Source organism: Helicoverpa armigera, chromosome 14, assembly GCF_030705265.1.
Source record: "Helicoverpa armigera isolate CAAS_96S chromosome 14, ASM3070526v1, whole genome shotgun sequence".
Classification (NCBI taxonomy): Eukaryota; Metazoa; Arthropoda; class Insecta; order Lepidoptera; family Noctuidae; genus Helicoverpa; species Helicoverpa armigera.
The window spans coordinates 5,288,876-5,316,730 of NC_087133.1; the positions used below are offsets into that span (position 1 = coordinate 5,288,876).

Genomic DNA, 27,855 nt, shown 5'->3' on the forward strand with positions numbered 1-27,855 from the left:
ATTATTCATTTGTGCAAAACTGGTAACTTATAGCAACTGTGCAAAGCTTATGGTGTGTGAAACAATGTGAAACGTTATCTGGCTCTATTGTGATAAGTCCTCTCCAAAATGTTATTGTAAGTTAAGGCAATGTTTTGGAAGTGTTATCTAGTATGAGAGCTTTATATCAGAACGATAGTAGATTATAGTTGTACTTACATGGTGTGTGTATTGGTAACTATTGTTAACCAATTTTTTTTACAAAATATTTTTTTTCTCCATAATGAAGTGTATCAGTATTCGTAATAGTATCAAATCTTTATATATAAAATTATCTAACAACGTGATGATTTGTATATTGAGAACATGATGGTGATTTTCGCTATTTCATTAAGAACGTCAATTACATTCCTGTAAAAGTTGATCGAGTAGTTTTACATTTAAAATGCCGTATATATTATAAGCATTTCTTAAAGCCGCAGCCATCTCAAGCAAACCGAGTTTTAAAAAAGGACAATCGGGGCTTTAAGCACATATTCTAGGGAATTTATACTAAGAATAATTTATCGCATTACATTTTTCTTCCATTCCTACGCAAAAGCGTGAACACCGATATCTAATGCTAATTTATTGGAGGTAACGTAAGCCTTTTAGTGGGTCTCTGTAATTGCTGCAATCTGCGCCGTCCTACAATATTAGGCGAATGCATAATTTTTCCGTAAAGGCGAAATGATTCCTTTTATGTTCCTCTTAACAAGTATTAATGGTCTCCGCCGCACTACCTTCGTAAGATTCTGTCATTTGCGAGCAATTACCGTGGCCCTCGTTTACTAAATTGTGTTAGATATGATTAATAACGTTTTTGTTAAGAATCCACTTAGTTTTTTTTTGTTATTGGAGTACTCAAGGTGTGGATGCCTTATCGTTCTGACTGAAACGTTTACAAGTTTGGCTAACTTTGTTGCAATACTTCGTGAAACCAAATTAGGAGAGATTTGTTTAGTGTGGTAACTGTGCTAGATATCTCTGCCCTCATTCAATGACCGTGACTTTTCAAACAATACAAATTGACACTTGTATCACATTGGGTTCATCTCTATATTTTTTGCTTCAATTATTTCTATCACTTTAATAAATATAAGTCACCACCAATAAGACAAAGAACATCGCTATAATCCTACAGAAAGTGGCTTACACAGTAACAATAATAGACCCTCATAATATGTTCAAGACATCAGAAATAGTGGCCTTATTATGCCTTTCTAAATATAGAACATTCGTACTGAGTCTAACAATATATTTCGCGGTCACCGAGCCTACATGACCTTTGATTATTATATGTATGTATATTTACGTATTTAATTGTGTAGGTATGTTTATACGAATCAAATAAAGACTCTTCTTTACTTATATGCTGGTTTGCCTAGCGTGACGCACATTCATATCTATTGACCGAAGTATAATATCGCTTCGAAGTTCAGTAATAAATAAACTAAACTGGTCTTTATTTAATAAGTTTACATAGTGTTTAAAAGTCTGTAGTTGGTTAGAATTCTTCGTAAATGTCTTCAAAATAATAATATTTCCCCTCACTAAATTAGAAACATTCCTTCATTAAGATTCTTAAAATTTCCACAACTCTCCATATGAAATTCTGATTCCTAAGCTTGTGCATCACTATAAAGTCAATTCGCGGCTTTTGTCAGTAAAGTGGGACTATAAAAGTTAACAAAAATACAACTATTGCCCGCGGCGCGGCGTTTGCTCGTCGGTGTTGTGTGCAGAAAACAATAACTTTAACGTTCACCTGACCCTCAAAAAAACTATACCGAACTATATTTGACTGTTACCACATAAAAAAAAAGAAAAAAAAAACTATTGCGTTCAGGATAGTGTAGTAATACAATAAAAACTCTCTGTGCTTGATTCTGTGTTCTGTCAATTCGTTGTGTGGTTTCCCCATATTGAATTTCTACGTAACATCTTAGTGTCTTGAATGGTTAGGCTCTTTCCTCTTCCACAGAATTTCAAGATTAATGGGGAAAAGGAGGTCCCATGACTTCCACGAGATTTATTTGGAGCAGGGAAACCAGTCTCCCAATTTGAGGACTTGTTTATTATTTCCATAATTAATATTTCATCTTTACAATTCTAGCTAAGTAAATATATATGTTATGGACCAAGTGATTAATTCGGGCATTATAAATAATGCCCGAGCATTATGAATAATGTCTAGCTTTATCGGGCCAAGTGATTAATAACTATCTTAACTTCATTATTTATCACATTGCACGGGCATTATTATATTGCTACATGACAGTTGGGCAATTCGATAATAAAGCTATATTTCACAGTGGCAGTTGTTCTAATCAATAAATCCTGTTACTTGCTACATATTTTATGTATGTTCACCGATTACTCGGAAGACGCCTGGACCGAAATGCAATTATTTTTTTTTGGATAGGGTTTACCTCCCAGGTGGTCCCATAATCATCAAGTCAGGATCTGATGATGGAAACCCTGAGAAATCGAGGGCAACTTTCGACAATTGTAGGCATACGTAGGGTAAAAACTTGACACTAACGCGTATGTCTGATAACATTCTGCAATGGTGAAGGTTTGAAGCTGACCTGATGATGGAGACCAGAGAAGGTCAAGGGAACTCGACAACTGAATACGTAAACTACCTCGTGTTTGGGCTTATATTATTTGTATTGATGAGACCTTCCACTTATGCGGATAGTGAAAATGCTTGTCACTGAAAAGCTTAAATTAAAAAACTTTTTACAAAAAAATGAAACCGACTCCCAAAAACACTGAAAAGCAAAAAAAAAACTATTCTTAGGTGCATCGGCCCAGAAGTCGGTGGCGTAAACTCAGGTACCTACATCCAATAGACACTGACTTCTAGGCCGATAAAGAAAACTATTCTTAGGTGCATCCTATTCCTAGAAGTCTTTTGAAGAAGTTTTTTATAAATTAAGAGAAGATGTTAATTATGCCTGATTGCTTAAACTTTAGTTTATTTTGTTTTATAATAATAAGTCTTTTCTATTAAACAAAAACATGCTGTAAATTTTTTGTTTTAAATTTAATTAAATTTTATGTTATATTTCACCCGCATCCCGTGGGAACCTCTGCACGAACCCGGATAAAAAGTAGCCTATAGCCTTCCTCGATAAATGGGCGATAACACCGAAAGAGTTGTTCAAATCGGTCCAGTAATTCCTGAGATTAGCGCGTTCAAACAAACAAACAAACTCTTCAGCTTTATAATATATATATATAGATTTTTAATATGACTTTCCTTAATTTTTAAATGCAAAAACTAGTGGATTTTTAAGCCAGAAGCCCTTCATAATTAATCCAAATCATGATGTTGATTATTTAAGTGGTTTAATATTTAGTTTATTTTAAGTTAAATGGCAATACTAATAAAAAAATTGGAATTAAATATGTTTGTATTACTTTGCCCAAAAGGTCACGGGCAATATGTATAGTGCCCGGTCAATTTGATAATTTGAATAATTATTATCAAATTGCACTCTCATATTGGGCATTATTCATAATGACTGGGCATTATGAATACTGCCCAATTTATCACTTGGTCCATAACATATATAATAACAACTAATTAAATGGGATGGATCATGTGCCTACATTAGTACTTCATACAGAATGACAGCTATCTGAGTACTCCGACCCAATTAGTGTCATAATTCCAGTAGGTACCTATCCCTGGCACGATATTAATCAAAACAGTTACCTACACCCAATATAACTTGAGTACCTACGATACAGTGTAAACAATCTGATTACATGAAACAATACTTATGCAAATCATAGTGGATTTAAAGGAATTTTACAGTGAAATGAAATAGCGCTTCATAATTTTTTATTAATAAAAATATCAGAGTTCATAAGATGAAATATTACACGATTCATTTTGTGTAAATAGCACTGAACTGCAATTTACGTAATAAAATTAGATTTTGCTTATTTGTATGCTTATTTGTATTTTTGCTATCGAATACCACACCTAGCTGAAATGTGTAGGTTATTGATATAAAACCATTTTTTCACATTTTGCAGTTTTTATAGATCCAATATTACTTTTTTCAAGGAGAATAGAACAAAGAGTTTTTCGCTTATGTATGCAAAGTTCTTGGCGAAAATGAATAAAACGTAATAAAAGAAGACCAATTAAAGTCAGCTTACCGTCGGCAAAAAAATCTTACATGAAAATTCAAACCGTCGTCCTTTTCGCAGAAGTCGGTAATTATTTAGTAATGAACCCAAATACAAGAATTCGTACAGGTAGGCATTCCGAGTTACTTAGTGGGGTCATTTATTGTAGTCTTACCGTTTAGTTGTAGCTTTATGTAACTACAAGTTATTAGGTGGAAAAGATGGGTCATAATAGTTAGTTATAGTGTCGTGTGAGTACTTACAGTAGGCCGACGATATACTTGCGTGCAGGGGTGGCAGTAGTGTGGGAAACTCCAGGGTTACCCGCCGCAATCTTAGATACTTTGCGGTTCCTTATGTGAAGGGTGTTATGCGTAAACTCATACACGAGGTAAGTCAGTACTATCAGAGTTAAACAGGATAATTAGATTATACTTTATTAGATAACATATTTCATTGAGTTTATTTTTGTACTGTAGGCAGGTATTTTATTCCTTCCTTTTATGACTAGTTTAATCGTAAGCTTCTGAGGTTTGTTATTTACCTCTTCTTCTTATTTTAAAGCTTGGACTTGTGCATTTATTGGCATAAGTTAAACTACTAAGAAGTCAGTCGCCAATATAGTTTTAATGACTGGGTATTAGGTACAGACCAGTTCTAGTAGTAACTATTAATATTGAGCGCTACACATCTTAGTACCTACCTGATACATTGTAGGTCAAGCGACCTATTTTCTTCACATATTTAATAGGGTACTTACCTATACACATACATTACATCCACACTGATCGATTAGTGAGGCCGTCAGTTTCTGGATGACTGAACAAACTTTTACATCGAGGCCTATTTTTTAGGGTGTGTTTCAGCGTCGGTTGGTAAAGGTATTTCGCCAGCTCGTATAATATTCGTTACGCGTTGAAGCCAACAAGTCAATTGCTGTAACCTAAGAATTCCCGTACAAGACAGTAGTTGGATTGTAGAGGTCTGGTGCTAGTCGCTTCATGTGAAATATTGATATCCAGCCGCATCTCGTTACATTGAAAGCGGACTCCTAGCTAGCTGGGGAAAGGCTAGGTGGATGTCATTATTCACCTGAAGTACCTATCACATATCTTAGTCATACAGATCCTATTACACCTAGCTATATGTGTAAGCTTGATAGGTATGCTATTAATACAATCATTGCATTCCTATTTTAATTAGCTATCAAATGTAAAGGAACGCTACGTGTGTTGCGATCTAGAATGTATATATCTAACTTGAAAATAGTTTCTGTAATATTTGCATACTCGGCTAGGGGAATCGATTTTCGGAGTCAACTTTAACTAGGTATAGAGGTGCAACATAAAGGTCTTCGAAATACGAATTTTCTTCGCTGGGGAGTTTCGCCTTACCGAACCTTGTTGGTGCTGTAAGCCTGTAGGAAACGGTGAATGAAAAATAAAACTAGAGCTCACGCCATCTTCGCGAGCCAGCCGCGACCGCCGGCGAGTCTCCCCCGAAAGCCGAGCTCACTCTCAACCAACATCTTATTAACGATAATGTTGACTTGCTCGCTTTGTGCAACTCGGTTTACGCAAACTTGGGCTCATGTTTCAGTGGTTTATCTTCATGATGTGATGTAACGTCGTTCAATTTTCCAACTGATTAATTGTTGTTTAAGTTTGCGTTGAACTTGGTTTACTCAATGCGACTTTAGGTAGGTCCATAAAAGTTTTGTGTGGTTTAGTAATGACTTGTTTGAAGAAATCCTTCTCGCAAACTGCTTATTTTTATATGTGTACCTACTTAATTCTTAATTCTTTAAGTGTCCGGCATTTTGCTTTACTTGTGTTGCATTTAATGATATCTACTGGTATATATATATTTTCATATCCTTTCAACTGAATCGTGTTAAAATGTAAAAATAAATGAAATGCCGTGTTTATAATATTTATGTTTGGGTCGCTACAGAAATGCACAACAGAGAGGAAGTTATTATTTTAATGGTGGACTGGGAAGTTTTAAAAATGTTGTAGTTGCTTTCATCATTAATGTGATGGGCACGAAAACTATTTTTTTCTGATAGAAACCGAGGAAAATGTAATGCGTTGCTTCGTAAATTATATCGGATAAAAGAAGACATTTTTACCGCGTATTTTGTATTACACAATTGAAAAACTTGAGAAACGTTATTTAACCATTCATTTTTAATGAGGGAACCGACGCTGCAGAAATATAAATGCCTTTCGTTTACTACTGCTACTTACATAACAGACAACATATAGTACCTACCAGCGCAGAAGTTTCACAATAATACGAGTATTAGGAATTATAATTAGACACCCTCCTGTGTACACACAACAGTGGGATAAAGGGGTATTAATATTGTTTGATGTTAAAAGTTAATTATTAGTTGATAAATGGCAATACAGACTGAAGTCAGTCAAAGACCTTATTAATTTAGCATAGTATATACAGTCGCAAATAATTGGATTAATCAAAATGTCAGCGCTCATCATGTTGTCATCTGAGAAACTTGAGTTGTGAAATGGGAGCTTCAAATTGTGTAATGTTGGTGTGACTTGTAACGGTGGGATTACAAAGATATACCATTACGAACATTGCTCTAGAAATGAATGTTTTCTTTGAAAGTGTTCGCCTGACCCTGATCCTACAAAACAGGACATTGTCGGGCCAGACGGGTCGATCATGCGGGGAAAATTGGCCGAATCGTTTGGCGACGCATAGAGAAAGCAATAATACGAAACAAGAACCTATTTGGATATTTGTGACGATTGTATGTATTGAGACGTAGTCCAGGTATTTCTTAATAATTCAGTTTTATTATATTAGAACTATATTATTTTATTCTGTAAATATGTTAATATAACGTCCAACATAGAGGTAAAAAAATAATATACACAAATTCAAGATTAATATTTTATTATTCGAGCACACTTTACCCGCGAGCACTCAACGAGCGTCCATATCTCGTTTCCTTGAGTTGACTTTTACAATTCCTCATCCGCGATAAGAAACTGTTACACAGTTCGTGTTTTTTCCTTCCAAGATCATCACGCAAATAAACATTTTTATTGGCATTACACGGCGTAACAGATATCAGAGCGGCGTCAAATATCGTCGACCGAGATACAATAAACGTACCAATATTGCTCTGCGACAGAATCGAGCAGATAAATCCTTGTAAACAAAATTGTGACTGTCATCGATATCGTACTTTATGATTGGAACGCTGAAGGCAACATGAAATTCAAATCGTACAAAATTGACCGCATACCCTTTTCAAACATCGTATACTTATGTATAATAATCCTAAAACACACCCTAAATCCTTTCAAGCCGTTGGACAATGACTTTGACGGCGTACTATTATTATATTTTATTTTCCCTCACGACTCCTTATTATTTTTATACTTATCTTTATTTCAGGATATCGGCAATAAAAACGAAATGTTTGTTGCTTGATTGAACCGCCGTGTGACGTGTTTTTTATTTCATGTCTAGTAGGTTGGAGACAGGTACCTTGATTGCTACCTATATCAAACGAGAAAATCAAGCTGATCTTTCTGAAATTACTCAGTATTTCTATCCTGAAATAGTAAACTATGGTTTCTTTATAATTTTACTTACGTAGCTTCGGTTAGTTAAAATAAACTCGAGGTTTAATTGAGTGTCAAATTGAAGTTAATTCCATTAAGTTGGGTATCATTTGGCGGCGACAGTGCAATCGATCATTTCGACTAAGTATACCTAGTAGTGCACCGCTCAGTACTAGCATGTCGCCGCGGGCATATTAAGTCATCGATCCCGCTTAATGTTCCGAAGTGCCATTTACTGTTATCAAAATCCAATTAAGCGTTAAATGGCAACATTATCTCGTCATATAAAACTGTATCGTTTTAGGATTAAACTGTTAATACAATTATGGAGAAACGCCAACCTAGTTACAGACTGTCGTACTGATTTACGATGGTTTATTTTGAACTAAGTATGTTTGGTATGCATGCACAAGTGAGTACACATTTTGTGACACAAAAGGGCACGATATTAGACACTGAGTAATAGATACAATGATAGAGATAATTAAAGCAAGCCTTCGTAAGATCAATGCACCTCGGCCATTTGGTCCCGGTATCGAACTGCTGAATTTCCTTTTTTGCCGTGAAATGAGTGAAAAATTCCTTTTAGCTGGAACCAAAAGGAGAAAAGGAATGAAGTAAAAAATAATATTATGTAGATAGGTCGGCCGGTATCCGCAGTTTCACAACACCAATTTAACAACGATGGTCCGATAAGTAGGTACGATAAATTGATGGCTTATTTTATAATAATAAAGCGAACAGTGTTGGCAAAATAAGCGCGGTTTATGGCTAATATAGCACGGAGTGTTCGTAGCGAGGAACTTTGTTGCATTTTGCATAAAATCGATATACCATCATAGGGTGGTCGTAACCATACGGCTCGGAATTGTACCTACGAGTGCTTACCGCTCACTGAAATAAGCTACTTACTATCTTGTATTGAAAACATTACGTACGTTCTTAACGCAGTACCTATATATACTTAGAGGCAGATAGAAATCATACTTCTCCAAAAACTCATATTTATACAATTCTACATATTATACTATAATAATTTTCTGTCAGTCAAGAGTCTGTCATCTGACTGAAATACAGTTCGTCGGCTGCATATAAACGGCAGTGAAAAGACGTGTAAAAACCGCGACGTGTGTTCACGAAGCCAGTCCATCCGTACGTCAGCCGACCGAGTTTTGAATAGACTGTGCTACCACGAATTTTAAAACCGGTAAAGCTATATTCACGCTCGTCAGTTACCGCGACTCTTGGCAGTAAGTGCATTAAAGTGTCTGTGCCCAGCCACGGGGTGCCTAGTTGCCCAGGTACCGCTTCTGCGTCCATTATTTTATGCAAAATAAGCCCGAGTGCGAGAACTGTAATAATTCTGTAAACAATAGAGCTTTGTTGCTCGTCTACTTTATACCTTAACGTTCTGCAGTGTCGAGGTAATAACGTTCCACTGTACCGTGTATGCAGCGCAGATTTTAACTTCCAACTTTAAAGTACTTCGCAATCAATGAATTTAATACTTTGATGGGTGTAGATAAGAAATATTCAAGAGTATTTTGATTTAACCCTTCGAAGTATAAAATTATCATTCAGCAAGTTTAGAATAATACATTACAAGCAGGGAGTTCATTTGTTAGGTTTCTATTGCGATCCAAAAGTTTCAGTGATAAATTAGACTCAAAGGATTTATGAAATTTCATTTATTTTATAACTTTACATAAACAGCTAACTGCAACGGTCACTATACAAAGTTTTCAACGTAGAAATAGACCATTTCCAAGATATGTTGGATCTTATATTTATACATAACTAGTTAGTATAATTTAATCCGAATCTACGTGTATAAATAAAATGGAATTCCATCTATATTTCGCTATAAAATTCCTGGAAATGGTACAAACAATGACCATGTTCTATAGAAAGATGTATCTAATATGAAACGCAAGCTTTGGAGTACGTTGAAATATTACATAGCTATTTTATTTATATTACAAAGCACGCCATATTGTCTTTATTGCAGAAGTGATGAGTTTATTTACAAAAAGAATTCGTACGGTCTCGTACGTGGGATTACAAGAAACAGGAAACACAATTACAGTTTATATTCATTTCATATAGTACATAACTTATATTTACATTAAATATATTATAAAGCTTTTCAAGGAACAAATCATGTAGGTATTTATAGAAGCAACTTGTTTGAAGTTATCATTTTCTTTGATCATTGAAAATGCACTACAGATATAGTGAGCTTTAGAAACTCAATTGGCTTGTTTGAGCTAAACACAGATCGATGAACGCTACATTATCGGAGCAGTTTACTTATGGGGTTTCAAGGCAATCAAATGCAATCAATGTTATAACAACATAATAATTGAAACTTGAGTTTTATTTCCCAAATAACATTTGGTTTAAAAGTGTATGAAGTTTAAGGGCAAGCGCGACGCGAAACCCGATCGATATAAGTGTTATTGTTTTTTTTACATTTAAATATTTTTGTGAGCATTAACACGATGTATAGACTTGATGATGGTAAAAATAGCCCTTGTTACATACAAGCCAGCCCAAAAAAGTCCTACATTTACTTAAAAAGTAGGACCTTTCAGTTAGCCTTCTCCCAATACATGAGTGTACTTTATGCAACACAATATTGTATTATATTTAAATGGAAAATATACCGAGCCATTTCTATTGTCTTTATATTAGCCTCTGAATACGAGCCTTTCAGACATGTTACTACCATAGAAATCTACCGCCAGGGCTTTCCATACATTTTCTTTACAATGTAGACATTCATTTGTTTTTATATAAAATGAATTTACTTGGAATTTAATGTACGTATCTATAGCTATACATTGCAAGACGATAAAAATGGAATGGTACAAAAACCGAACAGTTCCTCGATTTTGTTTCTCAAACTTTGTAAGACAAATTGCGAGAAAAAGAAACACAAAGCAAAGAATTGATTCTCTCTGACTCTACATTGTAGGAAGACGAACAAACACTGGAGAGAATAAACTTGAAACAAGTTTAATTATTACACTTTTTTGCAAAAAAACGTATTCATAACATAATTCTGAGTTAACCGATGCTCGTGTAACCGGCGAGTGAGTAATTGTAACGAGTGTTAATGGCACGATACTATCTTAATGCGCGCAAGTACGTAACATGGAACGTAGCGTGTAACGTACATACAATGTGGAAACTTATAAAGTATTTTTAGAGCATTCGAAAATTACTCATTGTTACAGTGTTTGTGTGGATAGCTACTTGTCTCATATATATGTGACGACATATTTTGTTGTATGCAAATGGGTTGGATAGCTGGCATTTTTAATACAAATGAATCGATTTTTTAAAATTAAAATTATTAAGTAATATTTTAACGAGATCTTTTAAAGCTAAAACAATATTTGGGATAAGATATGGCACATTTACCGTACAATTCTATCAGTCTTTCAATTATATCGAAAAATATTTACAATTTCTATTAGATAGATACTACATCTCCATAAAAATATCCTTACAGTGAAAATAAATGCATTTAATGTAAAATTAATTGATACTTTCGATGTGAATAACAGGTTTTAAAGAATGTATTTAGTTGCAATGTTTCTATTTGATAACTTTACGAATGACACAGCACCTATCCTATTATATTGTTTATCACCGCTATTTATATAGTTTTTGTTTAGCACAAATGTTTATTGGCACTACGACGTGACGTGTATGTTTGTGGTAGCCGTATGTCAGCTGGCTATCAGTAAGCCTCCCATGATGACGAATAGGACGCTGCGGCTGATGGCAGATCGCGAGGACTGGGTCGACTCGTAATCTAAACGACGGAGCAAACGAAACACAATTAAATCCAATTATTTGTACTAACTATAACAAAAAATTCAAATAAGCACTCAAGTTTTTAATTGCATATGAAAGTTATTTTCAGTGAGAATACTAAACGAGTGCTCGATAGAGAAATATTTTACCAATTTGCATCTTTCTATAGAGGCAATTATCTCTCGTAGGCAACTTTATCGAGATGGAGCGGTACTGCAGGAACACTAAAAGGCTTTTAAACTACTAAATAATGTAAGTAGGTATTACACTTACCGACATCTTTCCACTCTTCTACCTCGTAGTCTCCTATGACTCGGTTCTCTGCGGAACTGTCCCGCCAACGGTTTTTATGTTTACCTGACACAAACAAGGTACATGTGATACAAACGTCCCATGAGCAAAAAACGATACGGAAAATGATTGCGTCGTAAAATTTTCTTACATGCTGCTAAGGGGCTATGAAAGTAGGCTTTCAAGTGTGAACGAAACATATGACGCCATAAAGAGTATAAAAGAAAAACCCAAATCTATAACAATAAGAAGGTATATTGGAAGTCAAAGCGCAAACAAAATCGCTTTTCCTACAATAATATTACTAACGACCCAATTGTACGGAAGCATTGGGCTGTGGGGTAAAACCGATAAATACAAAATTCGCCATCGACTTTTCCGTATGGCACCGTGAGTCTGCGATGAATGTATAGCCCGGCGGGTCGTGGCTTGCACTCTACTTTTTGCTATTGGCGATCCTTACATTCTTTGGTGCCAAAACTGATATTTTAAAATTGTCTTATAAGACCAAAGACTGCCAACGAGCTGAAAAATAGATAAAAGAAAAACGAACTGGCTTAGAGTTCCCCTTAAGAACTAAGGAAAAATTACCTTTTTTCCTTTGTGGAAATGTGGGGACGTTGTTGTCCGTAGTGCTAGTCGTTGAAGGTGCGGGGATTTCTGCAAAATTTTCTTAATTAGTTTGGAAAGAAACCACAGACATAAAAATGTTGTGGCAAAATATATTTTCAGATATCGAATGGTTATATAAATCGGTTCAGTAGTTTGACTACAAATCTGGTGTACCTACCGTCAAGTCGGATGAGTCCATCTGTCTCACCGAGGGAGTTCTTGGCGACGCAGCGGTAAGATGAAAAATCTCTTGACGACACTCTTCGTATAGTCAATTTCATTTTCCGACTGTAACTGTCGTCGCTCAGTGAAGTGATGTATTTATTTCCTGCAGACGGATAAACGGAGTCATTAGTAATCCGATTAATTCGCTCATTCCGGAGAGCCGTCGGGCTAACTTATTAATTACACAGCGAATCAATTACTTCTTAGTCAGTCGATTCATATTTTAATCTCATTTCCATGTTAGTGTATTTTTGTCTGATTAATGTGAGCTGTAGGTTATTATTGGGATCTTCCAGAATAATTCGATATTGTTATTTGTCCAATATTGGCGTTTCAAGAGAAATGGTCCCTAAAAATCGATAAGTTACGGAAAACTGACAATAATATTGAATGTCGATAGATTTGTATTTGAATAAGCTTTTAATCCAAATACCATGATAGTGCCAGATTGATGTAGGTACATAAGTAATGAAGTATTTTAAGTTTTCAAGGACCCTAGACACTTAATTAACGGGTACAACGTCTAGCTGAGAACTAGAAATACATGAACTTGTAGTACTTTTTCAATGCCAAACAGCATTGGAACGTACGTCATAGTAATAGAATTAAAAGGTTTTATTTTAAATCCTTCATATTTAGACTCATTATTCGTTTAAGTATATATTATTTTACCTGATATGATCATGTCCCCACGGTCCGTGGTCCAGTAGTTGATGGAGGAGGGATACGCCTCCGTATGACACTCCAGCGTCACGTCCTGACCAATGTATGCAGCTTCCAACTGATTTGGGATCGACAGCATCGGCGGAACTACGATCAGGAATAACATTATTCAAAGCAGCGCTATTTTAGAAATAGAAAATTGACAGAATAAAATTATGAAGCTCATTTGAACCGTTATGATAGGTCACGAACCCACATTTTTAATTGAACTAATAAATTCTATTTCACCCTCGATCCCTTCAGCTTTTGGCATTTATAGAACGAGAAAACATAAAATTTTCTAATACCAATTCGCAGGAAAACATCCCTTTTCAATACCGTTTAGGCGGAAACCTACTTAATAATACAAATGCGATTGAAAATGGAAGGACTCAATGAATTTTGGAGCAATTTTTGGGATATTAGTAAGACGCGTTCCTTGAGAAAGATTTGGTGTATAAATTATTAGTAAATGACAAAAGGGATCGGTGCTGGAGAGGCCGACATGGAGCGCTGCGCCGCGGGTCCTTGCTAATATTTAATTTGCATCTTGAAGTTATGTTGAAAATGTTTACGACATTTTTATGACAAAAATGTAAAGAAATTGAGAACATAGCGAGACTTTCTACCCCTGGCTAGAATATACCTTCGTAGCTTATAAATTATGGTATAACGAACTCTAAAATAAGCAGAGTAAATTATAGATAGGTACATGAAGGTGCTAACAATTATTGCCATCAAATAATTTATTGATTGAGATTAACTTAATTCTAAAAGTTATTCACATATGCATGAGAACATTATGTATATTGTACAGTTTTCAATCAATAGTTCATCGTACCATTTATGGCTATAACTGTCTAATGTGTCTATCGTGAGGTTGTAGGTTCGAGCGCCACCCGTTGCACAGTTGGCATGGAGCCATTCATGCTAGTGCACTGTATTTACTATGAATATATAGACAGGATAACAGACATGTAATATGCAATTGGTACTGTTTAGGTAATTTTGGTTCAATTATTCTGATACAATGAAATAAATAGACCAGTTAAGTCCAATTTTATGAATGGCAATCCTCAAATGTTTTGTTAGTACAAAAGTAAAAAGAAGATAATATATATAGATATTTCTAGTTCTATGGAGCAATTTTGTTGGCCAGATACAACATTTCTGCCCCGTTTTAGAGATAATATGGCTAGAGTGATTCCTAGAATTCGAACGTGAGCTTTATAGGTGCAAATACAGAAATAATTCGACAGCATTACAGAATTTGGGCACTTTATTGGTAAATTCTAACAATAGCGGAAAACTACGTACCACGCACGCACAGGTACGTAGTTAACGCACGCACAGCTAAGAATGAAAAATGTTCCTATTCACAAAAACTTTGTCTTCATCCTTGTTACATAAATAAAATATCGCTTCACGTCATACATACAATATACCGTATGTAAGATATTCTTACTGCTGCCTTGCCGAATAAATGGTGCCCTACACACGTCATATCGTATACATAGTTACGTCCTTGGTGCAAGTATTATATTATCTGCGAAGACTTATGAATGAATAAAAGCAGGCAGCGGCGCGCATAAAGAATAACATTGTCATAAAGATTTGTCTCGGGTACTACCTAAATGTAACGAAAACTGACAGTGAATTCATAAGGAAGTCTCTTTGGTTAATCGAGTGAAAGTTACGTGAGCATTTCACGTCTCGCCTAAGAAATGGAGAGGACTGTGAACGCGCTGAGATACGGAATGTGAATTAGGGGAAAGAGAATCGTTTCATTGGGTCCGGCGGCGAGGCGAGGAGGCGGCGAGGGCAACGCGGCAGAACAGATAGTATCACCATTATCGCGTCCGTACCGTATTCACGTCAGCATAATGCTCTAATTGGGCGCAATTACGGCCGATCCGGCGGAAGGCGCCGCCGTCAGGTGGAGACGCTCGTGTCCTCGTAAATACTCGTTAACGACACCCACCCCCGAGAAAAATAATATTTCTCGACACTGACTTCCGACTAAAGTAAACGACTGCGTCGAAATGCTCACGTACTTACGAAAGGAAGAATTTGAGGCTAAGTTAACGACCTGGGACAAATGTGCGGGCATATAAGGTAAACGTACCAATAGTCGTCGGATTTCGGAAATCACTGACTTTGAAGCGCTACTGTGTGTTAAATATTCAATAGAAAATGAAATTTTTTGCATGACGTGATAGAGTATTTATTCATTATTCTAATTAACTAATGTTTTTTTAATCATTTTGATGGGTTTATATACTTATTAAGGCAAAAGTAAAAAAAGGGCGATTTGTACCAATAGTCGTCTGATTTGTACGGATACTCGTCAAATTATCCCAGTACTCGTCAACTTTTAATGCTAATGTAAACTCTCTGCTCTTGAACATAAGGTTCAAGTTATGTACATTTTTTTGTGCTTGAATTTGTTAAGCATACTTGTGCTTTTGAAACATTAGGTAGGTAGATAGATAAAAAACCAAATTCCTATTTAGAATAGCAGGTCATAATATGTTAGAAGAGCAGCTATTCAATAAAACAGATACATGGTTGCATTTTAATTAATATTCCTATCTATCAACCACTTGGAATCACAAAACCAGTCTATAAAATATCTATACTAATATTATAAAGCTGAAGAGTTTGTTTGTTTGTTTGTTTGAACGGGCTAATCTCAGGAACTACTGGTCCGATTTGAAAATTTCTTTCAGTGTTAGATAGCCCATTTATCGAGGAAGGCTATAGGCTACTTTTTATCCCGGTACGGGAAGTAGTTCCCACGGGATGCGGGTGAAACCGCTGGGAGAAGCTAGTATGTTATATTTTTTAATCATAATAACGATGCAGTCATGTGCAGCACGAGTAAAATAATTACTATTAAAATATTGAAATTGTAAAATAATCAGGTTTCACAAAAAATAAAAGTCACATTCATTTATTTAGCTTTCCGCGAAATAATTACTAACATTCATAAATATGTAGGTAAGGTTGTCATTCATCAAAACTTCTGAACTGCTTAGCGCATGCAAAATCATGATTACAATTAATCGTTCAAACCCAAAAATAGGGCATCTGAGGCGGATGACGGGGAGTAGCGACCCCGCGGGGCTATATATCCGAGTGCTCCAGGGAGAGTATACTGTCCCCCATCTCCGGCCTGCCGGAGTGAAGCATGACAGGGGATAGGTCTCCTGCCTCTTGGCTTGCCTTCACCGGCCGGTCAGAGTGGAGTCGCTAGAGCAGGGTTAGCAGCTCTGCTCGGAGGGTAGGTGCCTCGTGGTAAGTGACGAGTGGGCCGGTGATGCTAGACCCACAGGGAGCGCGTGATCTACGTTTAAAGTCCGCCGAGGTATCCTCACCCTTCAGCCGCTCATGTACCTGTTGCCCTCTTGTTGCGATTTAGCAACTGATTCCCGGGGGCCCAGTAAGTGAGGTGGCGAGTCTCCACCTGCCATTTTAACATGTATTTTATACATTGTCATCGGCAGGTGCCATAGTTCCTCATCATCATCATCCTCGGAGCCTTTTTTCCCAACTATGTTGGGGTCGGCTTCCAGTCTAACCGGATTCAGCCGAGTACCAGTACTTTACAAGAAGCGACTGCCTATCTGACCTCCTCAACCCAGTTACCCAGGCAACCCAATACCCCTTGGTTAGACTGGTGTGAGACTTACTGGCCTTTGACTACCCGTAACGACTGCCAAGGATGTTCAAGGATAGCCGGGACCTACAGTTTAACGTGGCATCCGAAACAGAGTCATTGGTGTCATTGCAGGATATACTTAGAAAGTACATACAAACTTAGAAAAGTTGCGTTGGTACTTGCCTGACCTGGAATCGAAACCGCGCCCTCATACTTGAGAGGTTGATTCTTTTCCCACCAGGCCACCACGACTTTTTTTCCAGGTGCCATAGTTCGTATAGTTTCCTATATCCTAATCCACTAACATCCCTCGCAACGCAATAGCCCAAGTAGTTTTCCTCCATAGTTAGCAATACACTAGCACAGAACCGGAGATTGTCCTTGGGTTCATTTCTATGTATACAGGGATAATCGTCGGTTTTGTGTCACCATTTCATTAAAGTTGTCTTAAAAGGGTGTTTTATTTTTTTTTGCTGCATCTGATGTTGTGTGTGGGCCCTTGATTTACAGCTTTTATGACTTTTAAAAGGCCCTCTTGCTTGTAGTTTCTTTCAGTCATGATCTGCTATTAAAATTACGATCATGCAATCACTAAATACAGACAATTTTAAATAAAAAAATCTTACTTAAGATTACTCTTTACCCATCAATATCGGATAAGACAAGCAAAGAAGTGACAGCGATGGAAGCTATGTCATCTTAGTTTTAAAACTGATTTTAATATTTTTGCGTCAAAACTAGTTGAATTACATAATTTTTATACTGGCACTATTAAGGCACGTTAGGAAGATGAGTTACAATACGCGTGACGAAATGCAGTGATTTCGAACAAAAAGCATAGTGTAAGAAGAGTCAATTTTTGTTTGCCACAAATTGTAATCCAAGCGTAGTAGAAACAAAGGCTAGACCTACTTGTGCCCAAAGCGGTAGATCTTAATCAAATGGCGGAGGCCTACAGCTGCCAATATATACCTGAAAGAACACTCGTAGAAAGTGCATACTTATAGAAAACAGGGGATTTAACCATTAAGAAACATATTAATTGAATCGAATAACATGACTGTGTACGTGCATCTAGAACCAGCAGAGTAAAATTTACCCCTAAGAAAAAGCTTAAAAGAAACGCAGTTTTAAGAACAAATGTAGTCTAAACCTTGAATATGTTTGTTCTAGACAGTTATCAATTTTGTAAAAGTCCCGATATTAGCCATTTATTCGCATTTTGTACTGTAAAACACAAAATATCCTCATTATGACGAGTTTAGGTGCAACTTTTGAGCATGTCCCAGTAGTCGTCATAATAATTGTAAAATTGACGGGTTTTGGGTCAAATGGGAGTTTTGAAGTACCAATAGATGTCACATTAAAAAAATATATCTTCTATGTTAAAAGTATTCCAAATTACATATTACATCGCTAGCAAATAAACATTACTATCTAATTAAACAAAGAAACATACCACAGACCCCACTGGAGTTATGTAAATCAAAACACAAAACCACGTGCTGAGTTTCACTTTTGACAGCTGAACTTCACGAAAAAACGATTTTGTTAGGACACACACGTTTGAAATAACATATCTTAGAAGCCGTGACTGTTAAAACCCCGTATTGTTATTGCAATTGTGCAATATATTATCAAGAATATGTTGATATATAAACCGGCCCATTTTAAGTTCAGTAGAAAATAATAATAAAAGTTTTAAGATTAATTGACGACTATTGGGGCATGACGACTTCACCCGCGTTTACCTTAATTGTTCCATCTAGATGAATGTTATCCTACCTACATATTTTTCGAAGCTTGCCGCTTTTCGCCGTCTCAAATTTATGTCCGTTCGTTTTCAGAAAACGGGAAAGGTTACTGAAAATATTTTCTGTGGTGTATTTATGCATAAACGGTATGTTGTAGCTATGTTTGTAAATATTTGAGTAGCCAGCAATTGAAACCAAATATGTAGACCATGGAATGGTATAGGAGGAATTCAAAATTGAAAGTCGCGTTAAAAATCAAAAGTGGTCGTACCATTGATCATAGTAAAAGCAATTGAAAAACACCTCGTATTCAGATTCTCATTCCAAACTGCTATGAGCGCTGCACATCATCCAATGTCTGATTTGTGTAGCTGCTGCAAAATGACTAGCAACCCATCTCGAATATATTCGCATTCTCCCTAGCCTCTCACTAACCAGATTGCACCGACGTCAGTTAATTTTAAACAAATATGTACCGACGAAAATCAAATGCAATGAGCCTGCAACCAATGAATGAGTGAACATACGAACATACGAATGCATTGATTTGGGAATACGATGACAACGCGTAATTGTCACATTGAGTACGCTACGGGTGTATTGTAACATCAATGGGTTGTACCGCACTAGCGAAAACTAATCAGCTGTGTAGTGTGTACGTACAGAATGTTTATTAGAAATTGTGAAATGCAGTTTGTATACATAATCAAAATGCTTCAAAGGATAAAATTATTCCTCCAAAATCGGTTTTAGAATAACTTCTAAATAGAAGACAATTTCTGTTTAATTCAGGGTGATCAACGTTGGCCAAGCAATTTGTTTATTGTGTCTTGTCCTAGTCATAGTTTCCCACGCCATGTTTTTAATAACACAAGACCACAGATACATATATAAAGATTGAGAGAGCTTAAAAGTTGTCAGCGAAGAGTAGAGAGAAGCGTAGAGTTAACGGTATGTGACTTGGTATACATATGAATGCTTATGCTCAGTGGTGTTTCTTGAACTAAAACATTCAAAGTCGTTGACTAAACTAGTTCGTAGAATCTCGAGCAAATACGTACATAAGCAGCTTATAATATTCTAAGTGTTGTTTATAGTTCTTCATGGATCGTGAACTGAAGAGAGTAAAGTTTGCTGAAGTTAAAGCATTGAAGACAGCCCCACACTGCAGTTGTCCGGGCAGACACCGGACTGGCTTGAATTAATGTATTTCTTACTGGACAAATCTCACTTGGAATTATTTAAATTAAATAAGCAGCTGCTAAAGTTATTAATTTTGTTAGTCCACAAAGTTCATATTTTTCTTAAATTTAAATCTCTAGATACTTTAAATCGCTTTGAAGTAGCATAATTTAAAACTAATTAGCTAGCTAACTAACTAATTACATTTTTGAATAAAAAAGTTAGTCCAATTGAATTAGGTAATTAAATATTAAAGTTTTAATTTTGTGGAATTTCGCCTAAAACGGCGCATATATTGCGCACAAACATTGCATAAAGCTTTTGGGGTCTAAATAAGAGTTTCTTGTGTATTTTATTGCTATATTCAAACGAACATAATAAAAGTTTTGTGTACTGAGAGGAAACTGCGAGGGAAAGGCAAGGAGAGAAAATTCTCTGTACATAAATTTTAAGTACAGGTGGGTTGTGCATATTTCCATGTTGATGTGTTAATGAAAGCCGCTGTACGTTTTACTCAAGGTTTTACAGTCAACCCAGGAACACAGAGCAAGTCACCTTCAGTAGGTACTTTGTTCATACGGCAAAGGCACCATATATCGCTATTAACTATCAAAGTAGGTTACTCTATTGGTTTGTGGTTCGTAAATCTATACTACTAAGTAAACGGAAAACATTTTTTTTGTTTGTACCCTAAAGGCTCTATAATTACAAACCTGTTTTGAAAAATTCATTCACTAAAAAAAAACTATATTTTATCCCGATGCAGGTAGTGGTTTCCACGGGACGCAAGTGAAATTGCGGGAAAAAGGCTAGTGATTTATATGAGTCTGTTGATGCAAGTAAAATGTTTGGCCATATGTCACTAAATTCGTTAAATAAAAAACACTTCTTATATTACAGAAATATTTGGTTGTTACTTGTTACGTTAATGCACTGTAAGTACTGCCGAAATAAATAGCATTTCCTTTACCATGAAAAAGTACCGTACAAAGTTTTTTACTTCAACATTCATAATATCGTAGCAATTAAAATTTTTGTGACTCACTTGGATTTATTTCTCTCGGGATTATTTCTGTAACTTTACGTTTCAACATGTGAAGTTATTTGATGCAACTTTGGAAGCACGCGACGGCCGATTTTCACCGTACATGAACCTTTATTTTTAGGGTTCTGTACCCAAAAGGTAGAACGGGACCCTATTGTTTTCGCTTCTCTGTCCGTCCGTCCGTCCGTCTGTCACCAGGCATCAGAACAGTCTCATGAACCGTGATAGAGAGTTGAAATTTTTACAGATGACGTATTTCTGTTGCCGCTATAACAACAGATTCTGAAAACTAGAAAAAAATAAATATTTTGGGAGGCTGCCATACAGCAAACGTGATTTTTTTGCTCATTTTTGCTCTGATACCCTTCGAGCGCGAGTCCGACTCGCGCTTGGCCGGTTTTTCTTAAAACAACAGTTTACTTTGAAAAATGATAGTAAACGAAGGTTTATGTAGTTGGTGAAGTTGGCTTAAGTAATGATGTAACTTACATTGTACCATTAGCACGACCCGCTTGCTGATCGATGGAGGCACGCCGTTGGATGCGATGCACAAGTAAGCCCCCATATGAAGCCGGGACACTTTGGAGATTGTTAAGTTTTCCCCGTCTACCACGTTCACTGCAAACAAATATATGTAATGAAGTGTCGGAAAGAAACTTCTGACGTGGAGGTATATGTATGACGAGTTGCTTCTTAAAGAGGTTTATGATTGATAAGGATTCGTAGTTAGGTACATGTGGTAGTACTTATCTAGACACACGGCAGTGTGTCCGCCAAGTTCGAGCAAAAAAAGCGACACACCGGCCGTGGGTTATATTACACGAACCATTTCGGGCCAAATTCGACCCCCCTGTAACTCAAAATCTATTTTATTTACGCGTTTCAAATTTCTAGTATCTGTTGAGACCCCCTCACTTATCTAAAATACAAAATTTCATTAATGATGTTACTTGGCAAGTTTTAATAGAAAATTAAATACTTGATTCATTGCGTTTACTAGGTTTATAACAAGGTGTATGAAACTTGCCAAGTAACGTCATTAAAAAGTAACTATTTTTAACTGAGGTATGTGTATGGAACTTGGTACTTATTCAGATCTCACTTCTTTTATAGGCGAAGCATTCCCATATTATCGAACTTGGCAGTCTTTCACATTTTTGTTTTGGGTGGGATTAATTATTTAGCAAGAAGGCTTTTTCCTATATGAATATTTCCTATCTTTAAATATTTAGTTAATTCTACTTCAACAGTGCGAATCCTTATTGATCATATCATCCTCCGAGCCTTTTCCCAATCATGTTGGGGTCGGCTTCCAGTCTAACCGGATTCAGCTGAGTACCAGTGCTTTACAAGAAGCGACTGCCTATCTGACCTCCTCAACCCAGTTGCCCGGGCAACCCGATACCCCTTGGTTAGACTGGTGTCAGAGTTACTGGCTTCTGACTACCCGTAACGACTGCCATGGATGTTCAATGACAGCCGGGACCTACAGTTTAACGTGCCATCCGAAACACAGCCAATGGTGTGTAAGATATACTTAGAAAGCACATACAAACTTAGAAAAGTTGCATTGGTACTTGCCTGACCTGGGATCGAACCCGCGCCCTCATACTTGAGAGGTTGGTCCTTTACCCACTAGGCCACCACGACTTTTTTTTGAATCCTTATTGATCATAGAAGTAGATAAATAGTCAAAGTCAATAGACGCAGTGACCAAATAGAGAACCATTAAGCTCAATCTTTCAGAATTGAACAGTTTTGTTGAGGTAAATACAGTTTTATTTTTGTTTGTGGGATTAAGTCCAGACATTTAAGGACACTGACTGCTTAGTGGTTAATTGATTAGTATTTAATTGCTTCAATGTTTCTTTTGTTTGATAAACTTCAAACGTTATCTCATAATAAAATAATCATTAATTTTGTTGTCAAAAGAACGCATTCAAGGCACAATGCTATTTAAATTGTATCTGCGATTAAGTTAGGTAAAAAAGATGTAAAAATTTAAAGGCATAAAATATGGCATTGTTGGATATAAGTGAATTATGGCGGGCTTTCGTAATTATTCGCGTTCGATAGTCCATTGTTAATTCAATTGCGAAAATATTTCTGTTATGCGCTGGTTGCGGGTACAATTTAATGGTATTGTGTGGAACAATCTATGTCGTTTCTGAACCCTTTGCTGTACCTCCGCTCCGAATCTTGTGGTGAATGCTTTTTGAATTTTCAATTAGACTTTTGTAAGAAACAAGTTGCGTCACAATGAAGCGTTTTAAAGGAACGTGAATACCTGTTCTTTGTGAGGGTGATGTGAAGGTTCACTTTAAATAATAAATACAATCAATAGGCTTTCTCTGTATTTACAAATCTGATTTCAATTCAGTGTTTACTCGTATGTTCCATAAAATTTTGTTCCACGTAATTTAGTTTATACGAACCTTTAATTAAAATGCGCTCAATTACTTCAATATTGATAAGTAGGATAATGAGCGGAAATTATAATATGATTTTAAACAATTTGTTATTGTTGTATTTGTAGTGGCTTCGTGTTCAGTTGTAATGTTTGTTTGGGCGAATTCTCGAGTGGTATCGCTGTGGGACCATTCCAGTCCATTTCTCGCTTCAGAGATTTCTTTCTTTCATGTGCTTTGTTTCGTTCAGAGAGCGTCAACATAATGAGCGTCCGGAACTAATGTTTTGACCGGATATTTATAAGTGTACCAAAATCTTTTGTTAACAGTGTCGGTTGTTCTTTCTGTTTCTATATAATGGAGTTTTCACTTGCAACAGAAACGAAGTGAGGTGATTTTTGAAAATGATTTGATTTGACCGTTTTAATTTTAAAGTTTTATAATATGATTTTTTTTGCAAAATGGACAGGGTGGAAATATACAAGGTTTTATAAGTAAGTTACATATTTAAGTTAATATACCTGCTAGTTATTAGGAATAAGTAAGCTTCTGACTGTTGTCCGTCTCCATATAAATTCAACACCCAAAGCACATATATAAATCCTTACCTGACTCCCCATTACAATTGAACTCCTGTCCATCTTCTCGCCTCCACATGACGTATGGTTCAGGGTAGCCGGTGGCTCGGCAGACCATGGTCACGTTGGTACCTTCCCGTACCACCATGTCCGTTGATGTCATGTTGTCAATTATCACGGGCGGCACTAGGGTCAAATATATCACAGTTAATAAACTTTGTAAAAAATTGTATCAACACAGATTACTTAATAGTTTCTGGGATGGTGAGGCATATGCAGTTCGAAGTCAAATTGTTTTCACTTAGAGCCCATTTTTGCCAGTAACGTTTTTGATCGACCAAATAAAATTTTAAATACTTTTTATTCCCTGTTCATATTGTATTGGAGTTTCTGAAAAAATCACAACAAACCTCATAGTCATTGGTCAGATTATGAGTACTATTTCTGTAGATTTATCCATTTATCCATAGTGTTATTGAAAAGAAAATAATACCTAAATAAAGCTCTCCATATTAACTCACAATGGAAATTATAATAATCAAAAATGTTTCTTTTATAATATTGATTTGGTAAACAGATTTTTCGAGCAAAGAGTAAGGTCGGAGTTCTGCTACCTGCTCGCTGGCCGGGTCCGAACCGCAACCACAGCAATGCTATATAAATTTGTAACCTTATTACACCTGAACTAGGGACGGTTTACGAAGGTATTTAGTTCGGGTATTTTAATGTCAAAATATCAACTTACTCTTCGCTTAGGTTTGATATTATGAGGAGCTTTTAGGTGAATAAAAAATCCATTTCAGAATGCCGCGTTTATTTCGCTATGCGGTCAATAAACTGGACAGGTTAACCTACAGAGTGGATGTGCAATTAGGTAAGTGATTCAGTTAACATTTCAGGACCCTGTTTGGTGTACAGAGTAGTACTTTACTGTGTAGTTTAATATTTGAACAAAACTACGTTGCTTGTCGTTTTGCCACCTTCTCACACTTATCTTGTTGCTTGGGGTTAGACCATGTACTTACGCCGTTGTACGATAAACTGTTGGAGTATACTCACCCACAACCTGTAGGTATCCCTTCCTGGAGCGCATGGGGTCGGTGTTGACCTGGCACATGTACCAGCCGCGGTCCACCTCCTGCACGTTCTTGATGTGTAAGTACCACGAGCGGTGGTCGTTGTACGACAGGCTGATGCGCGCGTTCTGAGTTATTATGTTGTGGTGGATGCTTAGGATGGTTTGCGTGTCCACGCGGACCCATGCTACCTGCACAAATAACCACAAAGTAAGAGGTTGTGTTCAGAAACAGTTTGATGTTAAATTAATGAACAAATCACAGTAAGTTTTCGCTGACTTAAAATCTCCAATTTGTAGTTTGCTTGCTTGGAAAATTGATCAACGAATAGAACGAATTCGGAGAAACAGCAACCTACTTACGATCTACGATGAAATTTGGTATTACGGTACCACATGTCGTGTATAAATGAATTTCTTGGTAGTAAAAGCAGGTGGATGCACTGGAAGGACTTACACGGATGAACGAGCATCAAAGGTAAAAGTGCAGCAAACTGGCAGAAAGTAACCATTTTCTTTGACGCATTTCCAAGAATTTATTGACGTGATAAACTTTTTAAGTAATGCAGAAACTTCTATTTTAGGGGAGTGACAAACACATTTTGGGTTTCATGAGATAGTGATCATACAATATTACAAGTCTTAAGCAGCTGAGTCACATCGACACGCACACTTTGTTTTGTTTTTGAAAGTTTTGTAAATATTACACTAGAATAACAGAGTAGCTCGTAATCGTTATGAAATCTAAAAGTAAATTTAAGGTTTAGTTATTTTTAGAGCTTTACGATTTAACTTGGGTTGGCCCGTCTGATGAAGTCCTTTATTTGTTCGATGCAGAAAAGGGACTAATATATTGTTTGGAAACCCGCCTTATTTGTGTGACTAAATTCTAAAACAACTGGTACTATTTTGCATAAAAATATTTTACTTAACTTTTTCATTATTTTTCGTCACATAAATTACTCAAATTGCTACTAATTGTGTCGCACCTACCGCATATATCTGTACTACACAGCACTCCAATTTCGCTAACTAGCCGTCGTGCATGATTAATAACTGGCGAATCGTGCATTCTGGGCAAAGTGATATTAAGTTGGCTTGTTAAAACTTTACCCCGTGCACCGCACGAATGGAGTTGTATGAAGTTCTGGCGCAACGTATCCGTTCATAGAATTACACGGCGCTCGTTCATCATGGCATCTGACGTCACCAGTGAAGGTTCTTGCTTACCATTGTTTGCTTTCTTAATTGCTTGCCAATAAACTTACGGTATGATAATGTAGTACAATATAACGCGATAATATAGTTATACAATTAGGGTATTAATATCTACGGTGCGTGGTTCTTTTTATCGAAACATGTCGTTGCTAAAAACAGTTTTTATAATGTCACATTGATTGTCAATATTGATTTAGGTTTGGTTAAATATAATAAAGATCCAAACTACATATAAGCATTTCATCTATCATTGATGAAAATCTATGACGTCATAAGTCCCGAACTGAATGTGTGTTTCATTCCTTGAGTAGCCCGTAATTGAGGATATAACCAGAATCACCGCAACACATCACATGGATTAGTGCTTGCGGTACGACGACGTATCAATTTAATATGAGTACTGTATATGTATTTGATTTCAGACACACAATATTTGTGTTAGAGATTGACAAGTAAATCTAAGATAGCATTTCCAAAACTTCACCTACATTTGAAGCAAGAACAGATTCAGTTTAATTTACATGATAATAGAAATAGGTCACTTAAGGCAGAGTGAAAATAAAGGGGAAAGTTTGGATGTCCGATAATCTAAATTAGCCATTCAAGTTTGAGAAACATCCTGTACTTCTAAGCCTGAACTTACAGACATGTGTATTCTAACCACGGACTTCAAAGTTGGTTCCTGACCGAGTTTCAGAAGTCTGAACTCAAGAGTCAACGGGCGTTGAAGCGTATTATGTTCAGCGACCGAATACGATACACCACAATACAATGCAATTTGATAGTTCAATAGAACAGAGACTGTCATATATTTGATGCATTCTGGATTACACCATGTAGAACAGATGCAGGGAAATATCAAAACGGAAAATCTCCTAAGAAGGTAGCGTCGCTATAATGCGGGTGTGCGGGACGAGGAACGATACTGGCTACGCCCTTGTACACCTTTTTTGGAACCCGCCCATTTCTTGAAATCAAATCGCCAATGTATTAAGACTAATCTCTGACAGATGTCTCAAGAAATCGGAACGTCTACCTGGCTTATGATATATCCGCTCATAGGTACGTCCTTCCTCCGTGGAATACAAGGCTTTATCTCAAAGCAGTGGTCGCTTAGGGGGCCAGCGATAGACGGTACGGTAGCCCGCAAACTGTCGTTGTCAAGGAAACGCATGGTGACTTTCAACAATGCAAAAAAAACAATGCCAAAAAAAGGTAATGGTGTTGTGTAAACTTCCCCCTCTCTTTGTCCAACTGTTCGTTTACATGTATAAATTAACTCGAAAATACATTTTTTGCTTCCTCCATAATTTTTAAGACTTCTTTATTTAACGTTAACTCCATGCCAGAATTTCTAGAAGATTACAGGCTGTAGTGTACTTCTAGCATTATTGGCATATAGTCCCATGTAAATGGATTGCGCTTATTGAACAGGAAGGAATCTTATCCAGATTTCTTACACGAGTAAAATAAGACGTAACAGAAATTGACATTGATATTTATTAAATCC

At 36.4% G+C, this 27,855-nt stretch overlaps 1 protein-coding gene across 1 annotated transcript in view; it reads right to left on the reverse strand.

Moving 5' to 3' along the window:
• Positions 1–11,118: 11,118 nt before the first annotated feature.
• LOC110380721 (lachesin) overlaps positions 11,119–27,855 on the reverse strand; it is a 32,394-nt gene continuing 15,657 nt past the window's right edge. Inside the window, exons 3-10 of the mRNA XM_021340806.3 lie at positions 25,112–25,319; positions 24,083–24,238; positions 21,556–21,684; positions 13,395–13,532; positions 12,676–12,825; positions 12,477–12,545; positions 11,868–11,951; positions 11,119–11,592 (exon numbers count right to left, since the gene is read on the reverse strand). Coding sequence (XP_021196481.2) covers positions 11,507–11,592; positions 11,868–11,951; positions 12,477–12,545; positions 12,676–12,825; positions 13,395–13,532; positions 21,556–21,684; positions 24,083–24,238; positions 25,112–25,319 — 1,020 coding nt within the window. The 3' untranslated portion in view covers positions 11,119–11,506. The remainder of the gene's footprint in view (positions 11,593–11,867; positions 11,952–12,476; positions 12,546–12,675; positions 12,826–13,394; positions 13,533–21,555; positions 21,685–24,082; positions 24,239–25,111; positions 25,320–27,855) is intronic.